General features: G+C 33.6%; 2 protein-coding genes across 2 annotated transcripts in view; one reads left to right on the top strand and one right to left on the bottom strand.

Moving 5' to 3' along the window:
- LOC114334845 (serine-rich adhesin for platelets) overlaps window positions 1-23636 on the bottom strand; it is a 300061-nt gene that overhangs the window by 229905 nt on the left and 46520 nt on the right. The gene's annotated exons all lie outside the window — the stretch shown is intronic.
- Window positions 3638-8853, top strand: LOC114334849 (potassium/sodium hyperpolarization-activated cyclic nucleotide-gated channel 4-like). Its single transcript, XM_028284963.2, has 2 exons — window positions 3638-3818; window positions 7029-8853. Exon 2 carries the CDS (start codon window positions 7078-7080, stop codon window positions 8806-8808), a length of 1731 nt encoding a protein of 576 aa, XP_028140764.1. The 5' UTR covers window positions 3638-3818; window positions 7029-7077; the 3' UTR covers window positions 8809-8853.

Below are 23636 nucleotides of genomic sequence, written 5' to 3'. Positions count from 1 at the left end.
ATTTGTCTTCCTCAGGAGTAAGATGAGTATTATTAAAACATTTTATTGTATATTTATTATCTTGTCTGTTTGTTACCGTGAATTACTTTCTTACGTGAATTGTCATTAGGTACGTCCGAACCGATACAGACACAGTCCTCGTAGCGTATTTGGTATAGCATTCGGCCAGAGATCGAGAGGCCTTGAGTTCGAGTCCGGAGCAATCCTATATTTTTTTTATTTTTTTTTAAAGCGGTAAACACAAAATTAGTTTGGTGTTTAAAAAAAATAAAACAAACTGTTTAAAGTATATTTATTTTTAAGAAATCATATAATAGAAGTATAACTTCTTACGTGCGTACAAAGTACACACACATTCATTTTTTTGATATACGGTTAGGGTAGTTAACTTGTGACTGGCTGAATCACTAATGTGAATGCTAATAAAAAACAAAAAAAAAACCAAGGATAGTATTAAAGTTGAGAAATTTGACATCAGACTCCCGGTTTTGGAGTTGCAATCGGAAGAACCGTTTTAAAGTCACCGAAATAGTATAAGCGATATATTATTCGATGTGCCTTAGCAAGATGAGAGCAAATGTATACTTTTGATTTTTAAATAATTTCCGGTTAAAAAGTTCTAACTGGAAGTGCCATATTAGAGTCGTAGACATAGTAGGTACATGTGACATATCAATCGAAGCGTATTGAAAAGTCGAGCTTGAATCTTTAGTGCCGGTTTTGAAGCCATTTCCGTTTAAATAATTATGACCGAAAGTTTAGTAAAAATGACAAAAGATTACACTGGTAAACACACAGTTTGCTGCCGGAAATTTTTTTGCTGTTTCTAGGTAATTTGGGTCTGCTGAATCCAAAAATGCCACCAGATTTGCTCCATCAGATCGTTTTCAGAAAATACGACAACAGATCACATTTCTAACATAAAGGGTAATTTAACGCAGCACTACCTACATATATGTAGTGCTGCTACGCATGAAAAAAACCAAATACGAATAAAAAGTAAGATAGTTATTGTACAATAATGTACTTACAAAAATCATTACACATATCTGACAAAAAAACTTACTTTTCATCTAACCTAACCGGCAGCGTCGCAAAAAAAGGTGTTATTCGGCGTCACATAAAAACTTCTTTTTATATGATTTTCTTGCAAAGGCTTTAAAAGGACGGCCCCTTTGAAGACTCCAGCAGTAATCCGCCATCATGTGATAGCCCCATCTCCCTGATACACCTCTTCCATCGTTTTGATACCTTGGTGAAGATTTTCGGGGAAACGGTCTAAGTATTCCACTCTAATGCCCAATTGGTATACTTCCATATTTGTTGCCATTATGTAGAAGGATACGCTTTAAACTTCGTTTGGAACTGTCGATAAAAAGACGCCAGTGATCTGGTGTATACTCTGATACACCTATTTTTCTAACGGTCCTCTAATATTGTTATAAAAACCATACCATCTTGCTGAGAAAAAAAGACAAAATATCTTTTATCTCTATTACGGTAGTACGTTATTTTGGTGTCAGGGTGAAGAACATTCTTTTCTTTTAGTCTGGAGGTAAGCAACTCGGAAGAATCCTTTGGAAGGTTCAAATTTCTGATAAGTTCGCTTAGCTCTTCCTGAGTAAAGCGCTGAGGACGTGTCGAATCCCCTTCAAAATTATTGTCGTCTTCCTCAAATCTATTAGTCTGCAGTTCGTCAAATAACGTTTCGGCATTATCCTCTAGTAACATAGGTAGACTGCTAAATATTGGAATGGGTATCTGCTCAAGCTGATGTGGAATTGGTCTTATTGCTGACTCCAGGTTAGGATATGTTCGTACGTCGATTGTTACGATTAATGCCCTTTATATTCACAAGACAGAAATAGCAATCGTCAAAGTGATTTTTTGGTTTCCTCCATACCATTGGAAACCTAAATTTAAACATTTTCGTTGTCCTTTCGTCCACTGTCGCAAGATTTCAATACAAGTTTTGCACACTACATGTGGAGCTCAGGATTTATCTTGATCTCCTAAATGAACACCAAAATACGCCCTTTTGTTCATTTGCCCATTTGTGTTAGAATTTGTTAAGTTTGTTTATAAACATATTGCAATTTTAGTGGTGGAATATACAGAAATGTAAGAATATTTAAGTATTTGATAAGTATGTTATATCTCGAAAACTAGAGCTGATACAAAGAAAAGGTTTGTATTTTTGGAATCAGCACAGATGCATTACCTAAAATCAGTTAATTTTTTTTCGGCAGCAAGACAAACAATTTTTTTTGTTGGGCTGTGTTATTGAAATCGTGTATCAATCGACGCAAAGTTACACGAAGAGTGCAAATATCGGCTTGTGGTTTTACTTTTGGTTACTTTGGATGGAAACCTAGAACTTACGAAGTCTAATTACTTGTGTAATAATATATTTAAGACCGTTAACCTGAATGCAAGTACACCATCGAGTTTTGTACAAGAAAACACTATGTAATAATTTAGACATAAATATTACTCCAAATTTTCTGGAAAATGGCGAAAAATGACATTGTTCACTTTTGAAATTCCCGAAAATAACAAGGTATTGCAAAGGTTCTATGGCCTTTTAACCATCGCAAATGGTTAAAAAGTTGCTACTCGGCTTTTGACACTTTTAAAGATGAAAGGGTGTCTTTGCATGCTAATCGATTAACAAATTTTTTATCAGATGAGATCGTAAACAAATAGCCAAAACTTATTTACACGTTTTTTTTACCTAAACATGCGTTGGCAATGGCTTGCACTTATCTTAAAATGAAAATAGTTAAGTAGGTACTTACAATTTTAAAGCAAGCTCGACAAAATACTTTTCCTCTATACAGCGTTAATTCAGGATAAAGTTAAATTAAAACACTTAATTTGGACATCTCGATATAAACAAATTAACGAAGTTACAGGTTATTTGCCTCATACACACCTCATGCCTCAATACACACGTTTACAATGTGTAGCGAGAAAACCATAAATGAATTTAATGTAAATTTCGAAGATTCATACAGCTACTTATTCCTAAAAGCTTCACCGACACTTCCGCCGCTTTTGGTTTCAGAAAAAACCATCAAACTACAAGTGTTTATGTATGCTTCATTTTGTTTCTATATTAGGGTTAATAATCGTTAACCAGTTTACCTAAAATCTTTTATTACAATAGCGGGCACACCCAAAATTATTCAAAGAAACAGGTTTTTTTTATATTTGGAGAATTTGAAGAAATAATTTCGAGAAAAGTTCGACATATTCAGAAAATATTGACATTATACATTTTGTTTATAAAAATATGCAGATATATGCAAGTCCTTGTAAAAATATGAAATTTATGCAAAATATGCCAGATATGCAAAAAATCCATTTTGTATATTCCGGTCTGTAGGTACAATACAGGTACTATCTCTTAATTTCTTTCGTTATTTATATCCCAGTTTTAATAAATCTCACAACTAAATAAATGTTGTAATTTTGTATCACTGTATCAGCATGCTCATTTTATTGGTCATTTCTTATTGTAACAGGATACCAATCATTTATTCCAACGGTATTAATATGGTCGAAGCGATACATCATTGCATAAGTCAAGGTAATGAAATTTTAACTGTCAATCTGACAATGTTTCTTTTTGTAGGTATGCCAATGTCATGAAAATATTAAAAGCAAAGGGAATTATCAGTGTAGAATCAGATATACCATCCTTATTTGTCAAATTTATGTTCAATGAAAAGTGTAATACACTTAATTTTAATCTTTATGTATATGCGAAATAGGACCAATCATTCTTATAAGTTGTTTAATAATATAACATGAAGGTAAGTGTTGAATACTAATTGAATTGTTTGTTTAAGTAAGAATGAGAACAATACTTCATGGACTTGAAGAAGTAACAATTTAATAGGTACAGTTTAATTTTGAACAACAATATTCAACAAGCCTAAGTTGTAATTAGCTTAAGAGTTGTTACGATGTTTACAACGATTTTGGTTATAAAACTGACGGTTTGAGTTTGAAACGTTTGAACAGTGATAGTCAGGGTTATTGGCCTAAATTTAGAGGTTACAATTGCTGTCATGTGGAAAAATTGTACCATAATATCTCAATTCACTGAATAAATTCTGTGTAGTTTGAAAAAAACTGAACTTATTGCGTCTGTATGTACCTACAGGTGATGAGTTTGATATTACCAGTTGGACTTGTGAGGAATGGTTCATATTATGACGAAGCTACACACTTATTTGTTAAAGCTTGGAAGGTTTACCTAATAAAATATGTAGGTATTCATAAGTTGAGATGCAGTGGCGTAACAAACTCCGTCGCCCCCCCCCCCGCAGAATTGGATATGGGGCCCTCTTTAAAAAGTTACTAAATACGACTTGTGTAACAAAAACGTACCTATATTATAATAGCCTAGTAAACGACCGTGAAATACGGAGATTCCGTGTAATTTTCAGTGTCACCACCGAAGTGATGAAGTCAATACTTTTTAAATTATTTGCGAGTGAAAATGTTTATTGCTCAACAAGAAAACCACGTTTCCAAGCGGTTTTTCGCAAATAACTGAAAAAAAATTGATCTAAAAAATATTCTTAGCAAAAATGTAGCTTATAAAAAAATGATGTTCTATCGACCCAGTAAAAACAAAGTTGAGACTTATAAAAAATTCTTCTTATTCTTCAAATTCCAAATCGAATATTTCAACGTGAATTAACCAATAAATGAAACACTTTTCGGAAAAAACTCATTAAAACTTAAAAAAAAGCTTTATCTTAATTTTTTATAAAAGTTTCTAGCATCAAAACTAAGCGAGTTACACTCAAAATAAAGTTAACCCCTTGTTTTGGTAAAAAAATCGTGAAAGTCTCCCCCTATTTAGCACCCAAAATAAACTAATCATTACCTCTTTACAAATTACTTAACTTTCTTTATATGATCTGTAAGTTTCACTGGTCTAAAGACCTTATTTTTGAACGAGTCACTAATCACGAGTATATGCAAATTTTGAACAGCCATATCTTAAGTAATGTTTGTGTTAATAACAAAATAAAACCATAATATATATAAAAGCAAAACCTACATTTCTTTACTATTTGAGATTTTTTGTATCACTAATACTTTTTAAGTTATTTTGAAAAAGGGCATTTTTCCAAAATAAAAAAACCCTTTCCTAATAAGAAACCAATTTGTTTCAAAAATAAAAACTTTGAACCGGTCAAACTTACAGATCATATAAACAATACATATATAAAGTAAATGGTACACATTTAAAAAAATTAACATTAAATTAATATTAATTTTAAAAAATTAAAAATTAAATTAATTAATTAAAAAAAAAACGAAACGCGGCTGTAAATGTGTCGAACAAGAGATCGACAATCTTTAATAATTAAATATGTACCTATAAGTACTTTAACTGAAAATTGAGCGTTTTGTAATAACAAAACTACCGCACTAAAGTGATATCTTGCGTGTGTCGGACTTTAAGATTTTGTGATTACAAAACCCTTAATTTTCTATTTAAAGTACTTATATTTAAATAATAAAGATTGTCGATATCTTGTCCGACAAATTTACAGCCGCGTTTCGTAGTCCGACAACGTAAATATGTTAATGTCGCAGAACGCGGAAACGCGCCTAACATGCACTCTGAAATTTTTCAGAAAGTGGTAGACTCGCTCAAACGATGCAGTTAAGACCATTTTAAGACTTTTGTAATCATCTTCCAAAACGGACGATGTACTGGACTATTGCTTATAATTAGTCAATTTAACCGTTTCTGGACTTATTTTAAACATATGTTTTTCACTCCCCAAGTGGAGGGTAAGTAGAACAAAAATCCAAATTGTCAAGCAAATCCGTCGTGACGCTGATAATTACACTCCAAAACGGTCATTTACTGGCCTATCAGTGTATTCATGCACTGTTTATGACAACTTACATTTTCCATATTTATTGGTATAGAATAAAAAAAAAACAAAAATTAATAAATGATTAAAATATTTCATAGTATTATTGATGGGAGGAAAAACTTTCTTCGTGTACTACTATCAGCGAATATATCTACAATTTTATTAATACATAATTATCTATCTGATGGACAACTTTATTTTCAATACTACACTGCTTAAAAAACGTTGCGTATACACTTATGCCTATAATAATATAAAAATGACACATTTTTACATATCTTAGACGAGAAGATGGAGCCCCTGACACATTGGGGCTCCCCGCAAGCTTCAAGACTCAAACATGTAATCCATTTTCTTTATAATAGAGAAGTTCCTGTAGAATAGATGGACAACTTACAGAATCTATAGACATAGGCAACGGAATAAGGCAGGGGACTCATTGAGCCCAATTCTCTTCAATTTAATCATGAATAAAATCGCCAACAGCATCAACAAAGGAAGAGGATACAGAGTGGGAAACAAAGAAGTAAAAATATTCTGTTATGAAGACGACGCAATATTGACAGCCCTTGCTACGGGGGCCTCTGTTACGCCTCTGGAAACTACTGCCGATAATTGTATCGAAATACTAAATGTAAAGAGAAAACCCATTTCTAGATTTAGAAATATTGTTCTGAAATTCGGCAAATTGCAATTCTCAAATCTTTCAATGGTCACGTACAAAGCAATATAGTTTATTGCGGTTACCATAAAAATTCGTGAGACCGGAAAATATTAAGTTTATAGATATGAGATGATTCACTACATGCCTATACTATTCACTACATGTCGAACATGCCTATTTAGAAATTTACGTTCTTAACTTTAAACAAACAACGTAAGATAATATACCAATAACAGATTTTTACATAATATCAGACGACAAGATGGGGCCCCAGATCTATTGGGGTCCCCCCCGCAAGCTTCATGCTGCGGGGGCCTCTGTTACGCCCCTGTTGAGATGTTGAGTGTTGAGATGGAATGCACATGCTTGGTTTTTAGGAAGGTATGGTTTCGGTTGGTTTAGGTTTGGTGTAAAATTTCAATGGACTAATTACAAATATTTGTCTGTTTTAGTTAACTTGAAGAATTTCTTGAGACAAACTGTTGGTTTACCGATATTGCGATGTTCTCAAGAGGAACTAAAGTGCATTCATCAAGTTATTCCAGAAAGTTCGAAAGGAAACCACTGTCAGATACACACAAAACGTTTCTTAGTTATGGACACGACTGTACCTTAGAAGACATAGCTGATAACTACGATTATGACTATGCTCCAGGGAAATCTCTCTTCTCTAGACTCAGACGATGGTTAGTTAAAATGAGAGTGGTATCTGAAAGTAGTAAATTTTATACGCATCACCTGCGAAGTTTTGGAGCTATATCAGCTGAAAGAAGAAGACATTTAAAGAAACACCCATACGCGATTCATCCTTTTAGTACGGGGAGGGTAGTTTGGGCAATTATTATGATTATAGTGATAACGTATCAATTCATATTCACCTCATTTTTGTATCTCCTCTTTGATTTTCGTGATCCAAACTATTCATTTCCTGATACCATTAATATATTAAGATTAATATTTGATTCGTTTTTAATGCTGAATGTGGTGCTGAACTGCTTCACTGGGTATTACAACGAGCCTATGCAGAAAGTGGTGTTAGATGGGAGGTCAATTATGAAATATTATTTAAGTACAAATCTAATTCCGGATCTTTTATCTTCATTTCCTTTTTATCTTGATATTTTTGTTCCAATGTGCACCCAACATAAGGCCATCGTATTGTGGCTTACACTATTTCGATATCTACTTGCTAGATCTTTTATGTCGTATTCTAAAATTATAGCTAGCTATTTTCAAATCAGACATTTTAAATATATGACAACGATGGTGATAGTTAATACCACACTTTTTTGGCATATTATGTGTTGTGTCATCGAATTTATTAGAGCTAACATCATTTACTATACACGATTTGAGGCGTTTTACGATAAATCAGAAGAAGGATACTTTATCAATGATAACTTTTGGATTAAATATATCAATGCTCTCCATCACAAATCGTTACTGCTCTATAATTCCGGATACGGCAAAGTAATACCAAAAGCAGAATTGGAAATAATACTAGTTTTCCTCGTTTGGTATGGATCAAGTCTATTTTGTATCTACATCCTAGCTATGATAATGGAAATAAACACTGGAAATACTTCATCTATATTAAAATATGATGCTATGGAACGGCAATTGAAGGAATATATGCGTCACAAGCAGCTACCGTCACAAATGAGGTCTCGCATTTTAACATATTACGAGTTTAAGTTCCAGAAAAAATATTTTAGAGAAAACGAAATATTAGCGACGATATCAGAACAGCTCAGGCAAGAGATGAACATGCATGCTTGCAAGAAGTTGGTTGAAAACGTAACGTTTTTTAGGAATCTTCCACTAAATCTTCTAGTTCGAATAATATCATGCTTGAAGATAGAGGTATATCTCGTCAATGACTTAATAATCAGAGTTAATACGCCAGGAACAAGCATGTATTTTATTTCGACTGGTACAGTGGCCATATACACCAAGACCGGCAAAGAGGTTTGTCATCTGGAAGATGGGGCTCATTTCGGAGAGATCGCTCTTTTAAAGAAAAACACATTTCGTATAGCATCTGTGGTAGCGGTGGAAGTGTCAGAAATTTATAGGTTAGATCAGAAAGATTTTGTTAAAGCAATAAATCCATATCCTGACCTTTTAGCCAGTATTCAACATATTGCGGAAGAAAGAATGGAAGTGACTTCGATGTTGGATGAATCTAATAAGAGGGACGTGATTTCAAGTCAACTCAAACGAGAATTTTAAATTGATAAGATCAATATTATATTTTAATTAAATGTAGAAATATATTTACGAACAAAGTGGTACAATTCAATTAAAAAATTATGTGTATTTTTATATTTGTATTTTATAGATTTGATGTTAATTTCCCTAAATGCTCAGTGGGTTTGAGGTCAACACTGTTACAGTTGTTCCAACGGATTTTTGCACAAACTTAAAGAGTGATTTGCAAGTCAAATTAAGTTAAACGTACAGTGGAACCCTGATAAGTCGGCCCCCGATAACCCGGACCGATTTTTTTCAGACAAACATTTCAACAATAAAAATGTGTGTAATATAATATTTGAGAGATAATGGGTACTTGTGTAATTTGAACTACATATACGATATTAAAAATAACTCGTGACACATGACGTTTATTGTCGTGTTATCGGAAGCAACAGGCATATGTAGTATCCTTTATTTTTTTCAAACTGTCTTTGCATTGTTTAAATGCAGTGACTAAAAGGCAAAAGACTATTAAAAAATTATTTTTTAAACAATGGACTTAGTCTTCACTGTTATTAAAACATAACATCGTTGCGATTGAGACCGTATTGTCTGTAGTACAGTCGTATTGTTCGCTTCCGTTCTGTAATCGTTCGTAAATCTGTTCAGATTTTGTGTTTGCGTGTTTTTTTGTCTACGTAATGGCAACAAAACGTAAAAATGTTGTAGTGACAATGAAAAATAAACTAGAAGCGTTAGGTAGAATTGATAAAGGCGTAATTGATGCGTAATTTAGATGTGTACTGTGCATATATATTTTATGTTATTTCAATTATAACGGAGTTTATCTGTAAGTATACCGTATTTTATTAATTTTTACCATTTTCTCCGGCTAACCCGGATTTTCGATAACCCGGATCGGCCGCGATCCCGATTAATCCGAGTTAACGAGGTTCCACTGTACATCGGCATGTCGTATTCACTCGGGACTAGGGCTTCCAATCCCGCAGCCTGAGTTCAATCTCGGTATTTGCGGGACTCGGGACTAAGAATTTTCAATCCCGCGGGATCTCGGTATTTCCGGGATCCCGCATATTGAACATAGTCATATTTATATAAGGCAAATAAAACAATAAATTAATCAACTAACTCCATATTTATTTAAGTATTACTATTAGTATGAGATCAAAACTGTTTTTTCCTTACAAAAAACAGTAACAAATACAGGAAAAACAAAAAATCTATCTTCAAAAAATACACCAACAAAATTTAAAAAAAATAACCAAAAAAAACCATTTTCAACTGAAAATTAATATAGTTTACTAATTTAGTTGCTATATTACTTAGCTATAAGTTACTATTATTTAGCTTAGGTAGCTAAAGCTTTCAATTGAAAATGTTTGCAAGGGAAACACAATATATTGGATGGTATGAATAAAAACGGAGTATAAACTCCAAGTACGGTCTAATGAGTATGAGCATAAAGTTTAAGTTTATACTACATTTCGTATAAATAAAAATATGTTGATGTGATGAGTTTCTACTCACCGTACATAAGAGTAGATACTACCACGTGGAGTATGTACTCCAAAATTTGGAGTATATACTATATTTTTATTTTTATTCATACTAGCCAATATCTAAATCTAAACTGTCATCTGCCAAAATCCTGCGTATTTTAGACACAATATAGCCAGCAGCAGAAAATGCCCATTCGGCTTTTATACGTCGACGGTATTCCTTTTTAGGCTTTATATGTAAATGTAAGATATTTTCCCATTGACTCACCAGATTCATAGAGTCATTTCTATTTTAATAACGGACTCAAGTGTATTAGCTCGAGATGGCGGCGGGCAAAGTAAATACATTACATGCTGACGATATAGTTAACTCTAACTCCTGTTGCAATGTAAGATCAAGATCGGAACCCAATGATGGAACCTCTACATTGTTTCTCACGTGTTTCTTACTTGATCAGCCTCTTCGTCATCATTGCTTTCAGATCAATTTAAAGGGTTCATTCCCGTTACAAAATCATTAATTTCTTTTCGAAGTAAACTTTTCGGTGGGAGATGAACAGTTTCATCATCACACGACACTTGGTAACTACGAGGCTTTTGGAGATAAATCAGTAGTGCAGACACATATCTACGTCGTTGTAAAATACGGCGCAAACACAGTTTTTTGATAATTTTGAGCGTAACTACAGCAGTAATGTACGCTTTTTTCAGTCCCGCAAATCCAGCGGATCCCGCATCTGTAATCCCGCATCACGCGGGATTGGAAAATGACGCGGGATCCCGCAATACCGAGATCTCTACTCGGGACATTCGGGAAAAAGATACTGAGAAAAGTATATGGCTCGGTGCAAGAGGAAGACGACACATGGAGAATCAGGAGAAATGATGAGGTTAATGATCTGAATGAAGGGTATGACATTGTAAGATTTGTGAAAAGTCAAAGACTGTTATGGCTGGGACATGTTCAGTGACAGGAAGACACGAAATTGACAAAGAAGATGTTACAGTGAAAGCCGGTAGGAAGACAAGATGGTTGGATGACGTGGAAGACGACCTGAAAACCATTAATATATGACAATGGAGGAGAAGGGCCCAAGAGAGATCTGAATGGAAGGACATAGCCAGACAGAAGACCCATCCAGGGCTCTGATGCCAAAAGAAGAAGAAGAAGAAGAAGTACGTCGGCATGTACTTTCAATGTAATTATTAGAAAATTGCTATTATCTCGGTGGACGTATTTTACAAAGTTACCTTATTGAAATATTTGATCTTTTTTCACTGTTGAGGAGAGTGATGGACTCAACATTAAACATCTTGAATATCATACCGACTATTATTACTAATATACAGATAAATATAAAACGGCAATAAATCAATTAAAAAACATAAAGTTAAACAGTTATCTCGAAAATAAACAAATATGTTTTTATTCGACAGCACTATAGCCAGACTCAAGGAGTATAATGACAATTTGTAAGAGAGCAACAGCTAGTCATTGCAATAAAAATTACAATGAAATGTACAAAGACTAAAAGTTAAATAATATGAAAAACCATTTTTAAACACAACAAATGCGCCAATGTCACTGAAAATTATAAACGTCAAAATTTTTAGTAAATAATGTATCAAAGACATGCTGTATCGCTTATCCTTGTTTAACTTATTGCGGTGTCTATGGACAGGATCCCAAAAGAAAAAAAAACAAATAGAATAAGATCTAAATGACAAGCTTAGTAAAATAATATATGAAAACTTTGTAGAAATATGGAAGATATTTTAAAGATAATATCTCACAAATAATAAAAAACATAGACAAAAGAAACAACAATGGATGACCATAGAAGTTATTGAATTAATGGAGCAGACAGATGCAACATCCAACAGAGAAACAACAGGAAAGAATATAAAAAACATATATTAATAACACAAAAGATAAAGATAGCTAAAGAAACGTGGATGCAAGATAAATGCATTCAAATGGAAGAGTTGAAATACAAACACGACATCTTCAATGTACATATTACAAAAAAGGAGGGAAATAGCTGGCCTCTCTCCTAAAAACCCTTCTATTTTTTAGCATTTTTAAAGAAATTAAGGAAAGCCTTAATGGAGACAATATAAGGTATTATTCTAAATGGACTGACTAACCGTGAACAATATCAGATATGTCGAAGGTACCTTAGTGCTGGCTAATTACTAAGTAGAAAACCTTCAAAGTCTATTACCCAAAATAAAACAAATCTGTAGTTAGTATGGATTAAAGCTCAACGTTAAGAAAACTAAATACATTAGCGCTCTCATCACTGTATATGAGTTAGCAAAAAAATATATACATGATAACGGTATAAAAGTTAGAAATGCCATACTAGACAGAGTAGAGAGACTCATGTTTCTCGGCAGTAATATCAATGAGAGCGGAGATCAAACTGCAGAAATTAAAAGCCGAATAGAACAAGCTCTATCTAATGTTGTACAAATGAGAAACGTAGTTCGCAACCACGATCAAAATATTGATCCTCACATTCGAATTACATATTGCTATATCTTTCCCGTCCTACTGCATGGAGTGAAAGCGTGGACATTAAGTGAGGCTATGCGCTTGAAAGTGCTTTGAGATATGGGTATACAGGGTGAGTCATGAGGAACTGTACATACTCCTACCTCGTATAGAGGCTCCTATGGGGAATAACAAATGACCATTAAAAAGTGTCTGCTCCCATTGTTTAATAATATACAGGGCGAGTTTCGCATTTTGACAGAAATTTGTATTCGTCAAAATTTTTGAACGGTCAGATCGATGTGACTCTTATTTTGGCCAATCGTTACACTATTACAACCTAATCAACTAATTTATTCAAACTAGAAAAAAATCAGGTCCGGCTTTAAAAAAATTAGTTCGTTTGGGTCTTAGAAAAAATTTCACCCTGTATACGCTTTTTGAAAACTCTAATATGAATTTTACAAATTAGACAAATAGGCAATTAAAATGGCATATTTATTTTTTTCCGCACACGATTACTTAATTTTTTATAAAAAAATCAAATTTCACTAGGAATTAAAAGTTTGGTAAAGTGAACCATAGATTTAAAAAAAAAAATAACTTTTATTACAAAAATTATTTTTTTTGCACAAATAAGTAATTTATGTTACCATCCAATCAACTGATTTATTCAAACTAGAGAAAAATCAGGTCCGGATTTAAAAAATTAGTTCGTTTTGGTCTTAGAAAAAATTTCACCCTGTATACGCTTTTTGAAAACTCTAATATGAATTTTACGAATAAGACAAATAGGCAATTAAAATGGCGTATTTATTTTTTCCCCACACGATTACTTAATTTTTTATTAAAAAATCAAATTTGTCAAAATCGTAATTTTAACCTAAATATGAAAAAAAAAACTCTCGGTTTAACTCGCTACAACTCTGTTCCATTTTAATATTTTTTTCTGAAATTTTTACAGCACATACCTCTTACCATTGTGAAGACTATGAAAAATGTTGTAGACTTTCAGTCTTCTTCTTGTAAAAGTTGCAAACTTGTAAATGGCAAAAATTAGGTGGAAAAATTTAAAATTTATCAATTTGGTCACGTCTATGTTAAACTATAGAGTCCAAAAGAAGTGTTATGGGAAGTTTTAGATCTAGACGTGTTACAGAAAAAAAAAATGGTAAAACTTTTAATTTTAAGAAAAACGTTGTTTTTGTAAATTAATTTTTGTAAAAAAAGTTAATTTTTTTAAATCTATGTTTTAAATCTATCTAAATTTTATTTTTTAATAAAAAAATAAGTAATCGTGTGGGGAAAAAATAAATATGCCATTTTAATTGCCTATTTGTTTTATTTGTAAAATTCATATTAGAGTTTGCAAAAAACGTATACAAGGTGAAATTTTTTCTAAGACCCAAACAAACTAATTTTTTAAATCCGGGCCTGATTTTTTTCTAGTTTGAATAAATCAGTTGATTGGATGATAACATAAATTAAATATTTGTTCAAAAAAATTAATTTTTGTAATAAAAGTTATTTTTTTTAAATCTATGGTTCACTTTACCAAACTTTTAATTATTCATAGTCAAATTTGATTTTTTTTTATAAAAAATTAAGTAATATTGTGGGGAAAAAAATAAATATGCCATTTTAATTGCCTATTTGTCTAATTTGTAAAAATCATATTAGAGTTTTCAAAAAGCGTATACAGGGTGAAATTTTTTCTAAGACCAAAATGAACTTATTTTTTAAATCCGGGCCTGATTTTTTCTTGTTTGAATAAATCAGTTGATTGGTGGTAACATAAATTAAATATTTGTTAAAAAAAATTAATTTTGGTAATAAAAGTTAATTTTGTTAAATCTATTGTTCACTTTACCAAACTTTTAATTCATAACCAAATTTGATTTTTTTATAAAAAATTAAGCAATCGTGTGCGGAAAAAAATAAATATGTTATTTTAATTGCCTATTTGTCTAATTTGTAAAATTCATATTAGAGTTTTCAAAAAGATTATACAGGGTGAAATTTTTTCTAAGACCCAAACGAACTAATTTTTTTAAAGCCGGACCTGATTTTTTTCTAGTTTGAGTAAATCAGTTGATTAGGCGGTAATAGTGTAACGATTGGCCAAAATAAGAGTCACATCGATCTGACCGTTCAAAAATTATGACGAATACAAATTTCTGTCAAAATGCGAAACTCGCCCTGTATATTATTAAACAATGGGAGCAGACACTTTTTAATGGTCATTTGTTATTCCCCATAGGGGCCTGTATACGAGGTAAGAGTATGTACAGTTCCTCATGACTCACTCTGTATACACGACTACTAAGAATAAGCTGAGTAGACAAGACAGAATTTGGAATTAGGAGGTCCTTAGACTGCTGAACCAAACAACACAACTGATCACTGTAATAAAAAGAAGCAAGCTGGAATACTTCGATCATATTATGAGACATCCTGAAAAATATGATCTTTTACATCTGATCATTCAGGGAAAGATCCAAGGAAACGTAGTTCTGGTAGAAAAAGAACATCATGGCTGAAAAATATAAAACAATGGTATGGAAAATCGACTACGTCATTATTCAGAGCTGCTATCAATAAAGTCACGATAGCGAATATGGTAGCCAACATGATATCCAACGATCGCTAACGGTCATGGAACTAAATGAAGCATAATAATTAATTCGAAAAAACTAATACTCCGTGTAACTAATACTAATGCTTCCGTGTAACTTGACAAATTTATGAATTTTTAATATTGATATGACACATATTAATTATTACATAACGAATACATATTTGAGTAGTCTTGAAACTAGAAATGTCTAAACCGCAATTTTGAATAATAAATTATAGGCCTGGATCCCGCGTACCAAACAAAGTTGATTAATAGCAAGCTGAAAATTTGTTAATAGCTTAACGGTGTCTAATCGGACAAACTTTGATGTACGGGAACACTGGAACAGGGGAAGCATTAATTGTGAAACAGTTTAAAAATTTGGAACGTCAGATTACGAAAACGTCCCATGTATTTTGTCGGACAGAACATCCAATTGATTTGTTACCCTTTCATTAAACTCTCATGCAAAAATCAGACTGCTATTTACCACCAATGTAATTCCTGTCGTGTCGTTTGACATGTTCTACGTGTCGGACTTATTAAAACACCCAACATATTTGTCGGACAAACATTTTTCATATAGATATATATATATATATATATATATATATATATATATATATATTTTCATTTGATTGATATATATATATATATATATATATATATATATATATATATATATATATATATATATATATAAAAAAGTTTACTATTGAATAAACTCAAAAACAACCTGCTAGTTTTCACAGTCATACGTGTCAGGATGACACGTTTCACAATCAAAACCACGTTCCACATTTAAAACTTCCCCTGTTCCAGTGTTCCCTATCATCAAAGTTTGTCCGACTAGACACCGATAAGCTATAACAAATTTTCAGCTTGCTATTAATCAACTTTTTTTGGTACGCGGGATCCAGGCCTATTAATTCGCTACTTGGCAAGTATGCGTACAGACATATTATTACATCACGAGTTAGTGAGTAAACGATTAACAAAACTCAATTTTCTAAAAAGAAGATTTTACACGTGTTTGTTGGTAGTATTTTTGTATGGTCATATTTACTAATGTTTGAAAAATTGTGATATAATCAAAGAAAATTTGTGACGCAAATACCATCAGAAATTACAAATACCATCAAAAATTAAGTCAATATTAAATCAAGAGATTTCACTTTCAGTGTGTCACCTAAAAAAGGCTATTTGATTTAAATTTACCAATATCTATTTCACATTAATGGTGACGACATACATGATTTTCTCGTGATATTATCTTCAGGTCTTTTTTTGTAAAAATCAGTCAACCCTGATTTGTCCATTGTTGAACATAGACCTCCTCCAGATATTTCCATCTTCTTCTGTTCTGCGCCTCTGCTATCCCATTGGTCACCGTTCTTTTGAGGTCGTCGTTCCATCGCGTTGGGGTCTTCCCCGGCTTCGCTTGTCTGGCCGTGGTCTCCACTCAAGCAATTTTTTCCATCTGTCGTCTTACATTCTTGCAACATATCACGTCCATCTCCATTTTTGCCTTGTAATACGTTTGAGAATATCTTCCCCTCCTTTTTCCTTAACTCCTCAAAAAGCTAATGCTACCATCTTTACAAGACATATTCTGCCCAACATTGATAATATTAATGTAAATGGTACATTATATCCAGTATCAAATAAGGTAACTTATCTTGGAATTATTCTTGTATCATGTTAATCTTGTATCATCTAAATCAAAATGTTTAACCCGGCACCTGCCACGTGGCTTTGCAACTGCCACGTGGGGTGCTCACAGCACCCCTTTAAATTTTCTGTAATCTACTTGTTTATAAACAAAATAATGTGTTAAGTTACACAAAAGTATATAAAAAAACATGTTTTATTAACTTATTAGCTACTAATATATTATAAATATTAAAAAATAAAATTAAAAAGGTGTTATAAGCAAATTAGCAAGTACCAACTCATAATAAATGAAGTGAAGTAAAATATCTAAAAAAATTAAGATTTATTGAGTATAGAGACTATATTAATAATTTAAATCAGTTATTACAATAAAAAATGTAAATCTGACCTGTTTATCAAAAACACAACAAAAAAATTTAAAACTTAAACTGCCAGATAATGACACCCCGATTCGACTTTAGAGCCACAAGTTCAAAATGACACTAAATAACCACTTCAGACGCAAACAGATCTATGCTATATAATATTATAGAAAGCTACTATGACGCACAGCACGGTTAACAAACTTAAAATACCAAATATTTGATGAAAATGTGTTATGGGGTGCTGGTAGTACCCCACGTGGCAGGTGCCGGGTTAAAAGGTATAAATTTTTTAAAATTCATAAGATGAACTTGGTGGGGAGCAGATTCACAATCGTGTTTAACTTTCTACAAAGCATTTATTAGGTCCATCCTGGATTACGGATGTACGTTGTATGGATCAGTCAGTCCTTACACCTTAAAACGATTGGAAATATGTAATTCAAAATACTTCCCTAAGGCTCTGTTTGGGTGCGGTGTGTTCAACGCCTGTGGAACCACTTCGGTTTAAAACACTAGGCCCATCATTATTTTTGCGGAGGGAATGGTTGTCAGAAAAATTTATTATTAAGTCTTCTTTTAAAAATCCTATTCTGTTACATAAAATAGCTTTATTAAATAACTACGATTTAGCAAACAAACATTGGTCAAAAAACCTTCTCCTCCATTATGTATGGCTTTTAGAAATACAAGTCCTCACAATAGTGCTTTAAAAAGACTTATCGATAAATCTGAATTCTTCGATATGTTGGAACCAATAGAAATTAATATTCCTGTATGTGTATACCATGAAAATTTGTTGATAAGTAAAAATTCTCCAAGCGCTTGCATAGCAAATCTGCCAGATTTTCTGGAAATATATTATACCGACGCATCAAAACAAAATGACGGTACGGGGTGTGCCTTCTATAGGTATATAGTATATACCATCAACAAACGTTCAAGAAAAATTCAAACTAAATAACAGTACTTCCATTTTTTCTGCAGAAGCGATTGATATTATTAAAGCCAGCGACAGGCGCGGATCTAGAAATTCTTAATAGGGGGGTCAGACGTACCGCAAATATTTTATTGCCAGATTTAGCCATACGACTCACGCTTACTCTAAGGATAAAATTCAGTCATCTCATATACCTACGGTATCAAAAGAATTGAGCTCTGGTTGACAGAAAAAAATAATAAGTAATAAAAAAATACTTATAAATACAATAGGGGGGTCCATGGACCCGTTGACCCCCCTCTGTATCCGCGCCTGGCCAGCGAGTATATCGAAAAACAAAACAAGTTAAAAACAATACATCTTTTGAGTGACTCCTTATCGGTTCTTAAATGCATCGCTAACCCAATTGGTACTGTAGTGGCTACTGATATAAATCATTTTATCAGAGAATTCAAATTAAAAATTCATAACTTAAGAAAAAGTCAATACGAATTAAAATTCACTTGAGTAAAAGCTCATATTAGGGACTTCGTGGAAATGAAGTTGTAGATTCCTTAGCCAAAGAAATAGTCACAACTGAACAGTATATGGAAAACAATTTAGGAGCTCAAGAATATTTAACGATATCTAAAAGTAATTTTAAGGGAAAATGGGAATGGTATTGGAAAAGATATTGCTGTAATTGTCCCACACGATACACACTATTACATTCAAGCATTCCCACAGTGTTGTGGCACCAAGAGTATGATTTTACAAGGAATGATATTGTGACCATTGTAGGCTTAAATTCCGACATGCAAGCTTTCCTGAACATTTATAATATAGAATTGGTATAGTCAATACCAAACTTTGTGAAACCTGCAATGTGGTGAGCGACTTAGATCCAACGAACTGTCAACACTGATGGAATCGCCATAAAACGAAGTTAATGGTGTCAGGATGAGATAGAAGATAATCAGGTAAAGGAGGGAAGATAATCGGACAGTGCTAGTCAGGTACGTTGTAGTTGTAGCAAATTTTACCTGACAAATTCTCTGTCTCTCTCATGTCTCTCTAGAAGTGCTAGAACCTCTCTCTTGTATGTTGGCGCCTATCTCGCTTCACTGTTGGAATGGGACGGGGCCATTCCATCAGTGTTGACAGTTCATTGCTTAGATCACATTTTTTATGCTTGCAGTAAATTTGAAATAAAAAGACAGGAATTTATTAATAGTTTATTATTGCAAAACTTATACCCCTCTTTCAATCTACCCCATTTACTATCATTAAATAGGTACCAGGTAAACAAAATTATTCTTAAGTTTATTAAAATGTGTAACTTCAAACTTTAGTTTAGGTGTTAAGCTCGTTACCTCTGTTATATCGCCTATATAACCTCGCTATTATTTTAACTATTTACCCATATTTTCCGTGGTCTACCCTTTCTGTCTGTGAGTCACCTTGAATGACCCCTAGGTGCGAAAAGTAATCCTAGTTCCCCTACCCATCGTAGTTCTTCGTTTAATTTCCATAATTAGTTTCCAGAAGTGTAGTTAGTTTAGTTAGAATAGGTTACACATTTGCTACTGGCTGAATGGGCACTTGATCCCGAAGGCCAAAAAAAAAATTAACCCCTCCGGTTCGTCTATGAACTTCCTTGTTTCTTACTCTATTTCTTAAGCTTATTCCAAGCATTGATATCTCCATCTCTCGTTTTGTCCTTCTCAATTTTTTAGAAGATGTTTTTATGAGAGTAGGGGTTTCTGCTCCGTATGTGAAGAATGGTAGAACGCACTGGTTAAAAACTTTCCTTTTTAAATTGATTGATATATTTGTTTTAAAAAAATCTCTCATTTTTCCGAATGCAGCCCAACCTAAACTTATTCTTCTGAGTAGCTCTGTTTCGCGTTAATCGTGACCCAAATACACATATTTTTCCACAAGTTCTATGGGCGACTTCTCGATTTCTATTACCACATTGGGGACGACATTGTTTATCATTTTTGTTTTTCCGTAGTTTATCCTTAAACCAACTCTCTCTGTTACTTGCTGCTTGCTTGCAAGTAAACAAGAAGCAAGTTACTATATCCTAAAAAACCACACAGAAAGCTACTATGTCCTTATGCAGATGTAGAAGAATGTGCGGTAAGAATTTGGTGCATGACTCTATGGTTATCTACAAGGGTTATTAGACCAATGATAACCTATGGCTCGGTGACGCCGTGGACAAAGACGCAGCGTGTGGAAGCAATAAGGCTGCTAGGTAATACCCAAATGCTAGCATGCCTGTGTATTACGGGTGCCATAAAAACAGCTTCTACAGCAGCGCTGGAAGTCCTGCTGAATCTACCACCGCTTCATATCTTTGTACAGGACGAAGCCAGATGCAGGTGTATGGTGCTGACAACAGAAAGCTAATCGAGAAGCTAATAGCCGATATTGTGATGGGGCAGCCTATCGATGCAACAGCATAAGTTCACAATTAATAACCAGGCAGGGAAGACTGGTAGGAAGGTGTACCCATACAAGCTACCTGGTACACTGATGGCTCAATAATATCGGAAGGTGTGGGAGCCGGCATAGTAGGGACGAATCAAGGGATACATTTCCCGGTAAGGTTATCTAAGGACGTCACAGTTTTCCAGGCGAAAATAACGGCAATCCATCACTGCGTGAAAGAAATAGAGAGGCAGGAAAGAACGTTCCGTTCAATTGCCATCTTTATAGAGAGTCAGGCAGCGCTTAAGGCACTCAATTCTGTAGAGGTCAATTCTAAGCTAGTATGGGATTGTGTGTGTGCCCTAAATAAACTAGGAGACCGTAGCAAGGTTACGGTAGCCTGGGTACCGGGGCACGAGGGTCATAAGGGCAACGAAAAAGTAGATGAAATGGCCAAACAAGCCTCATCAATGCCATTCGTGGGACCGAAACCCTTCTGCAGCGTTGCAAAGGCAGTAACAACAATGGCTACAAAAAAGTGGGTAGCTCACAAATTTTTGGAATGGTGGAGAAATTCATCAGGACAAATACAGGTGAAACAGTTCATTACATAACGTTCTCCAAAATTTATGACAGACCTAATAAGCCGACAGGAAAACAGTCAAAGCCATAGTAGGTCTGTTAACAGGGCACTGTAAGCTGAATAGGCACTTGAAGCTGATGGGATTGTCAGATGATGACGTGTGCAGATTCTGTCACTTGGAAGAAGAAACAGCAGAACACATTATAGGTATGTCAGTGTGACAGTCTAGCAAATGTACGGTTCTTTGCATTAGAAGAAGAAAATACACCGGCAAATAGCTACATGAACGGTTCAGGCTCGAAGCTATTAGACTTTTTAAAAAGGGTCAGGCTCGAGAATGTTATCTAGGACGAGAGGACCACAATAGATCTGAAAAGGTCGCAGTGAAATAGGCCAGAAGGCTCTGTAAATATATCCATCTATCTACGGGAAGGGCCGTAAAACCCACACCCTTGAACAAAATGACAGTGACGACGGATGTTTGACAGTGACTGCCATGAATGGATGTTTGACAGTGACACACTACAAGCACAGCTACGAGTGATTCATACACAGTCACAGTCAAAAGTTGTGTAGTAAAAACATTCAAAATTTTCAGCCTGGTTTTCTGTTCAAAATCCAAAGAAAAAAGATCAAAATCTATAAATTGCTACATATACATTGCCTTCAATTTTTTTTATATAGAATGCGTGAAATCCCCCTGTAAACGATGCTATTAAAAACGATTTTAAGGTCAACTAGTATCACAAAAATATCTTTAGCAAAACGATATCGTTAATGATGGTATTTGGCGTACACACGATAAAACCATTTAAACAACAATCCTTCTAGAGACAATTGGAATTCTCGTTGATTCAAAAGTAAAAGCAGTCTTAGAATCAAGGTCTTCAACTTATAGGATCAGTTAGAAACCTAGCGCAAATCTTCTTTCAAGAATTTATTACTGTGTAAGAATTTACGATGAGAAAAGATGGTAAAAATTTACGATAGGTACTACGTAAAAGCGATACATTCACAAATTTTATATTGTCATTTATTGGTCTATTACTTGACTTTAGATGGGTGTGAATATAAAATTATTTTTGGAAAATCGTAAAAAATCGCGAAGTCACCATTGTGGTTTATCGATCTATTAGATATTTTATATTTTTGACAAGGTGTGCCTGTAATATTTTCTGTTGGTTTGTTAATATTTATAGGCCTATAATTTAATACCTACCCACGTAATGCTAAAAATTGTAGAGGTGAAAGATATGATTTATTCCGAATCCTATTGGAAGGTAAAGTACTGGGAAAAGATCGGTAAGAAGAGTTCTTACCGATCCTTACCAGCCAAGAGCCAGACTTCTGGCTCTTGGCTGAAACATCTGAGGTAATGGTTTGACCGCTTATTCGCAGAAATCTTTTGAGTAGCAGATTTCAAAGCTGAAATTGCTCTTAGGATCGCTAACTTTTGAAGGGAGATGGCGTAATAACGGACGGAGAGGCAGCGCTGAAAAATTTCTTTGAATTTACTTAAGCTAAATATTTGACAGTTGATTGCTGTGATTGTGTAGATAAACATACTGCGGTCGGTCAAGCGAAACGTAGAACAGGGGTTACTGAGAGGGTATCAAAGTTGCTTTCCTACGAAGCTAATTAAATCCATTTACTAAGGCTGAAAATCAGTACACACATTCTTAATTGAATATAAATAAAAGTTATTACAGTCGGTCAGCTGTATGACGGGACAGAGCCGGTCGGTCGGCCCCAATGAATGTACAGGGTTATTCACTATATTTTGACCCCCTTTAAACTGCTTTATTTACAGAATTAGAAAAAAATGTAAAATACAAAAGCTATTCGATTTTTTAATTATGATTTTTTGACATATATATCGTACTAGTGACGTGATCTATCTGGGCGTGATGACGTAATCGACTATTTTTTTAAATGATAATAGGGATCGTGTGCTAGCTCATTTGAAAGGTTATTCAGTTCTCTATACAGAACTATAAACATTAAGATCATTATTTATAGAGGGTGTCCAAAAAAAAATTTTGAATTATTAATTAAACAATTATTTTAATTAAAAAAATTTTTGAACACCCTGTATAAATAATGATCTTAATGTTTTGTATAGAGAATTGAATAACCTTTCAAATGAGCTAGCACTCGACCCCTATTCCTATTAAAAAAATGTCGATTACGTCATCACGCCCAAATGGATGACGTCACTAGTACGATATATATGTCAAAAAATCGTAATTTAAA

Source organism: Diabrotica virgifera, chromosome 8 (assembly GCF_917563875.1).
Source record: "Diabrotica virgifera virgifera chromosome 8, PGI_DIABVI_V3a".
NCBI classification, from domain to species: Eukaryota; Metazoa; Arthropoda; class Insecta; order Coleoptera; family Chrysomelidae; genus Diabrotica; species Diabrotica virgifera.
The sequence above is the reverse complement of the archived record's forward strand: the minus strand, read 5'-3'. Positions and strand labels throughout refer to the sequence as shown.

Coding starts and splice junctions, on each gene's coding strand:
- LOC114334849 (XM_028284963.2), top strand. CDS start 7,078: ATGTTCTCAAGAGGAACTAAAGTGCATTCATCAAGTTATTCCAGAAAG.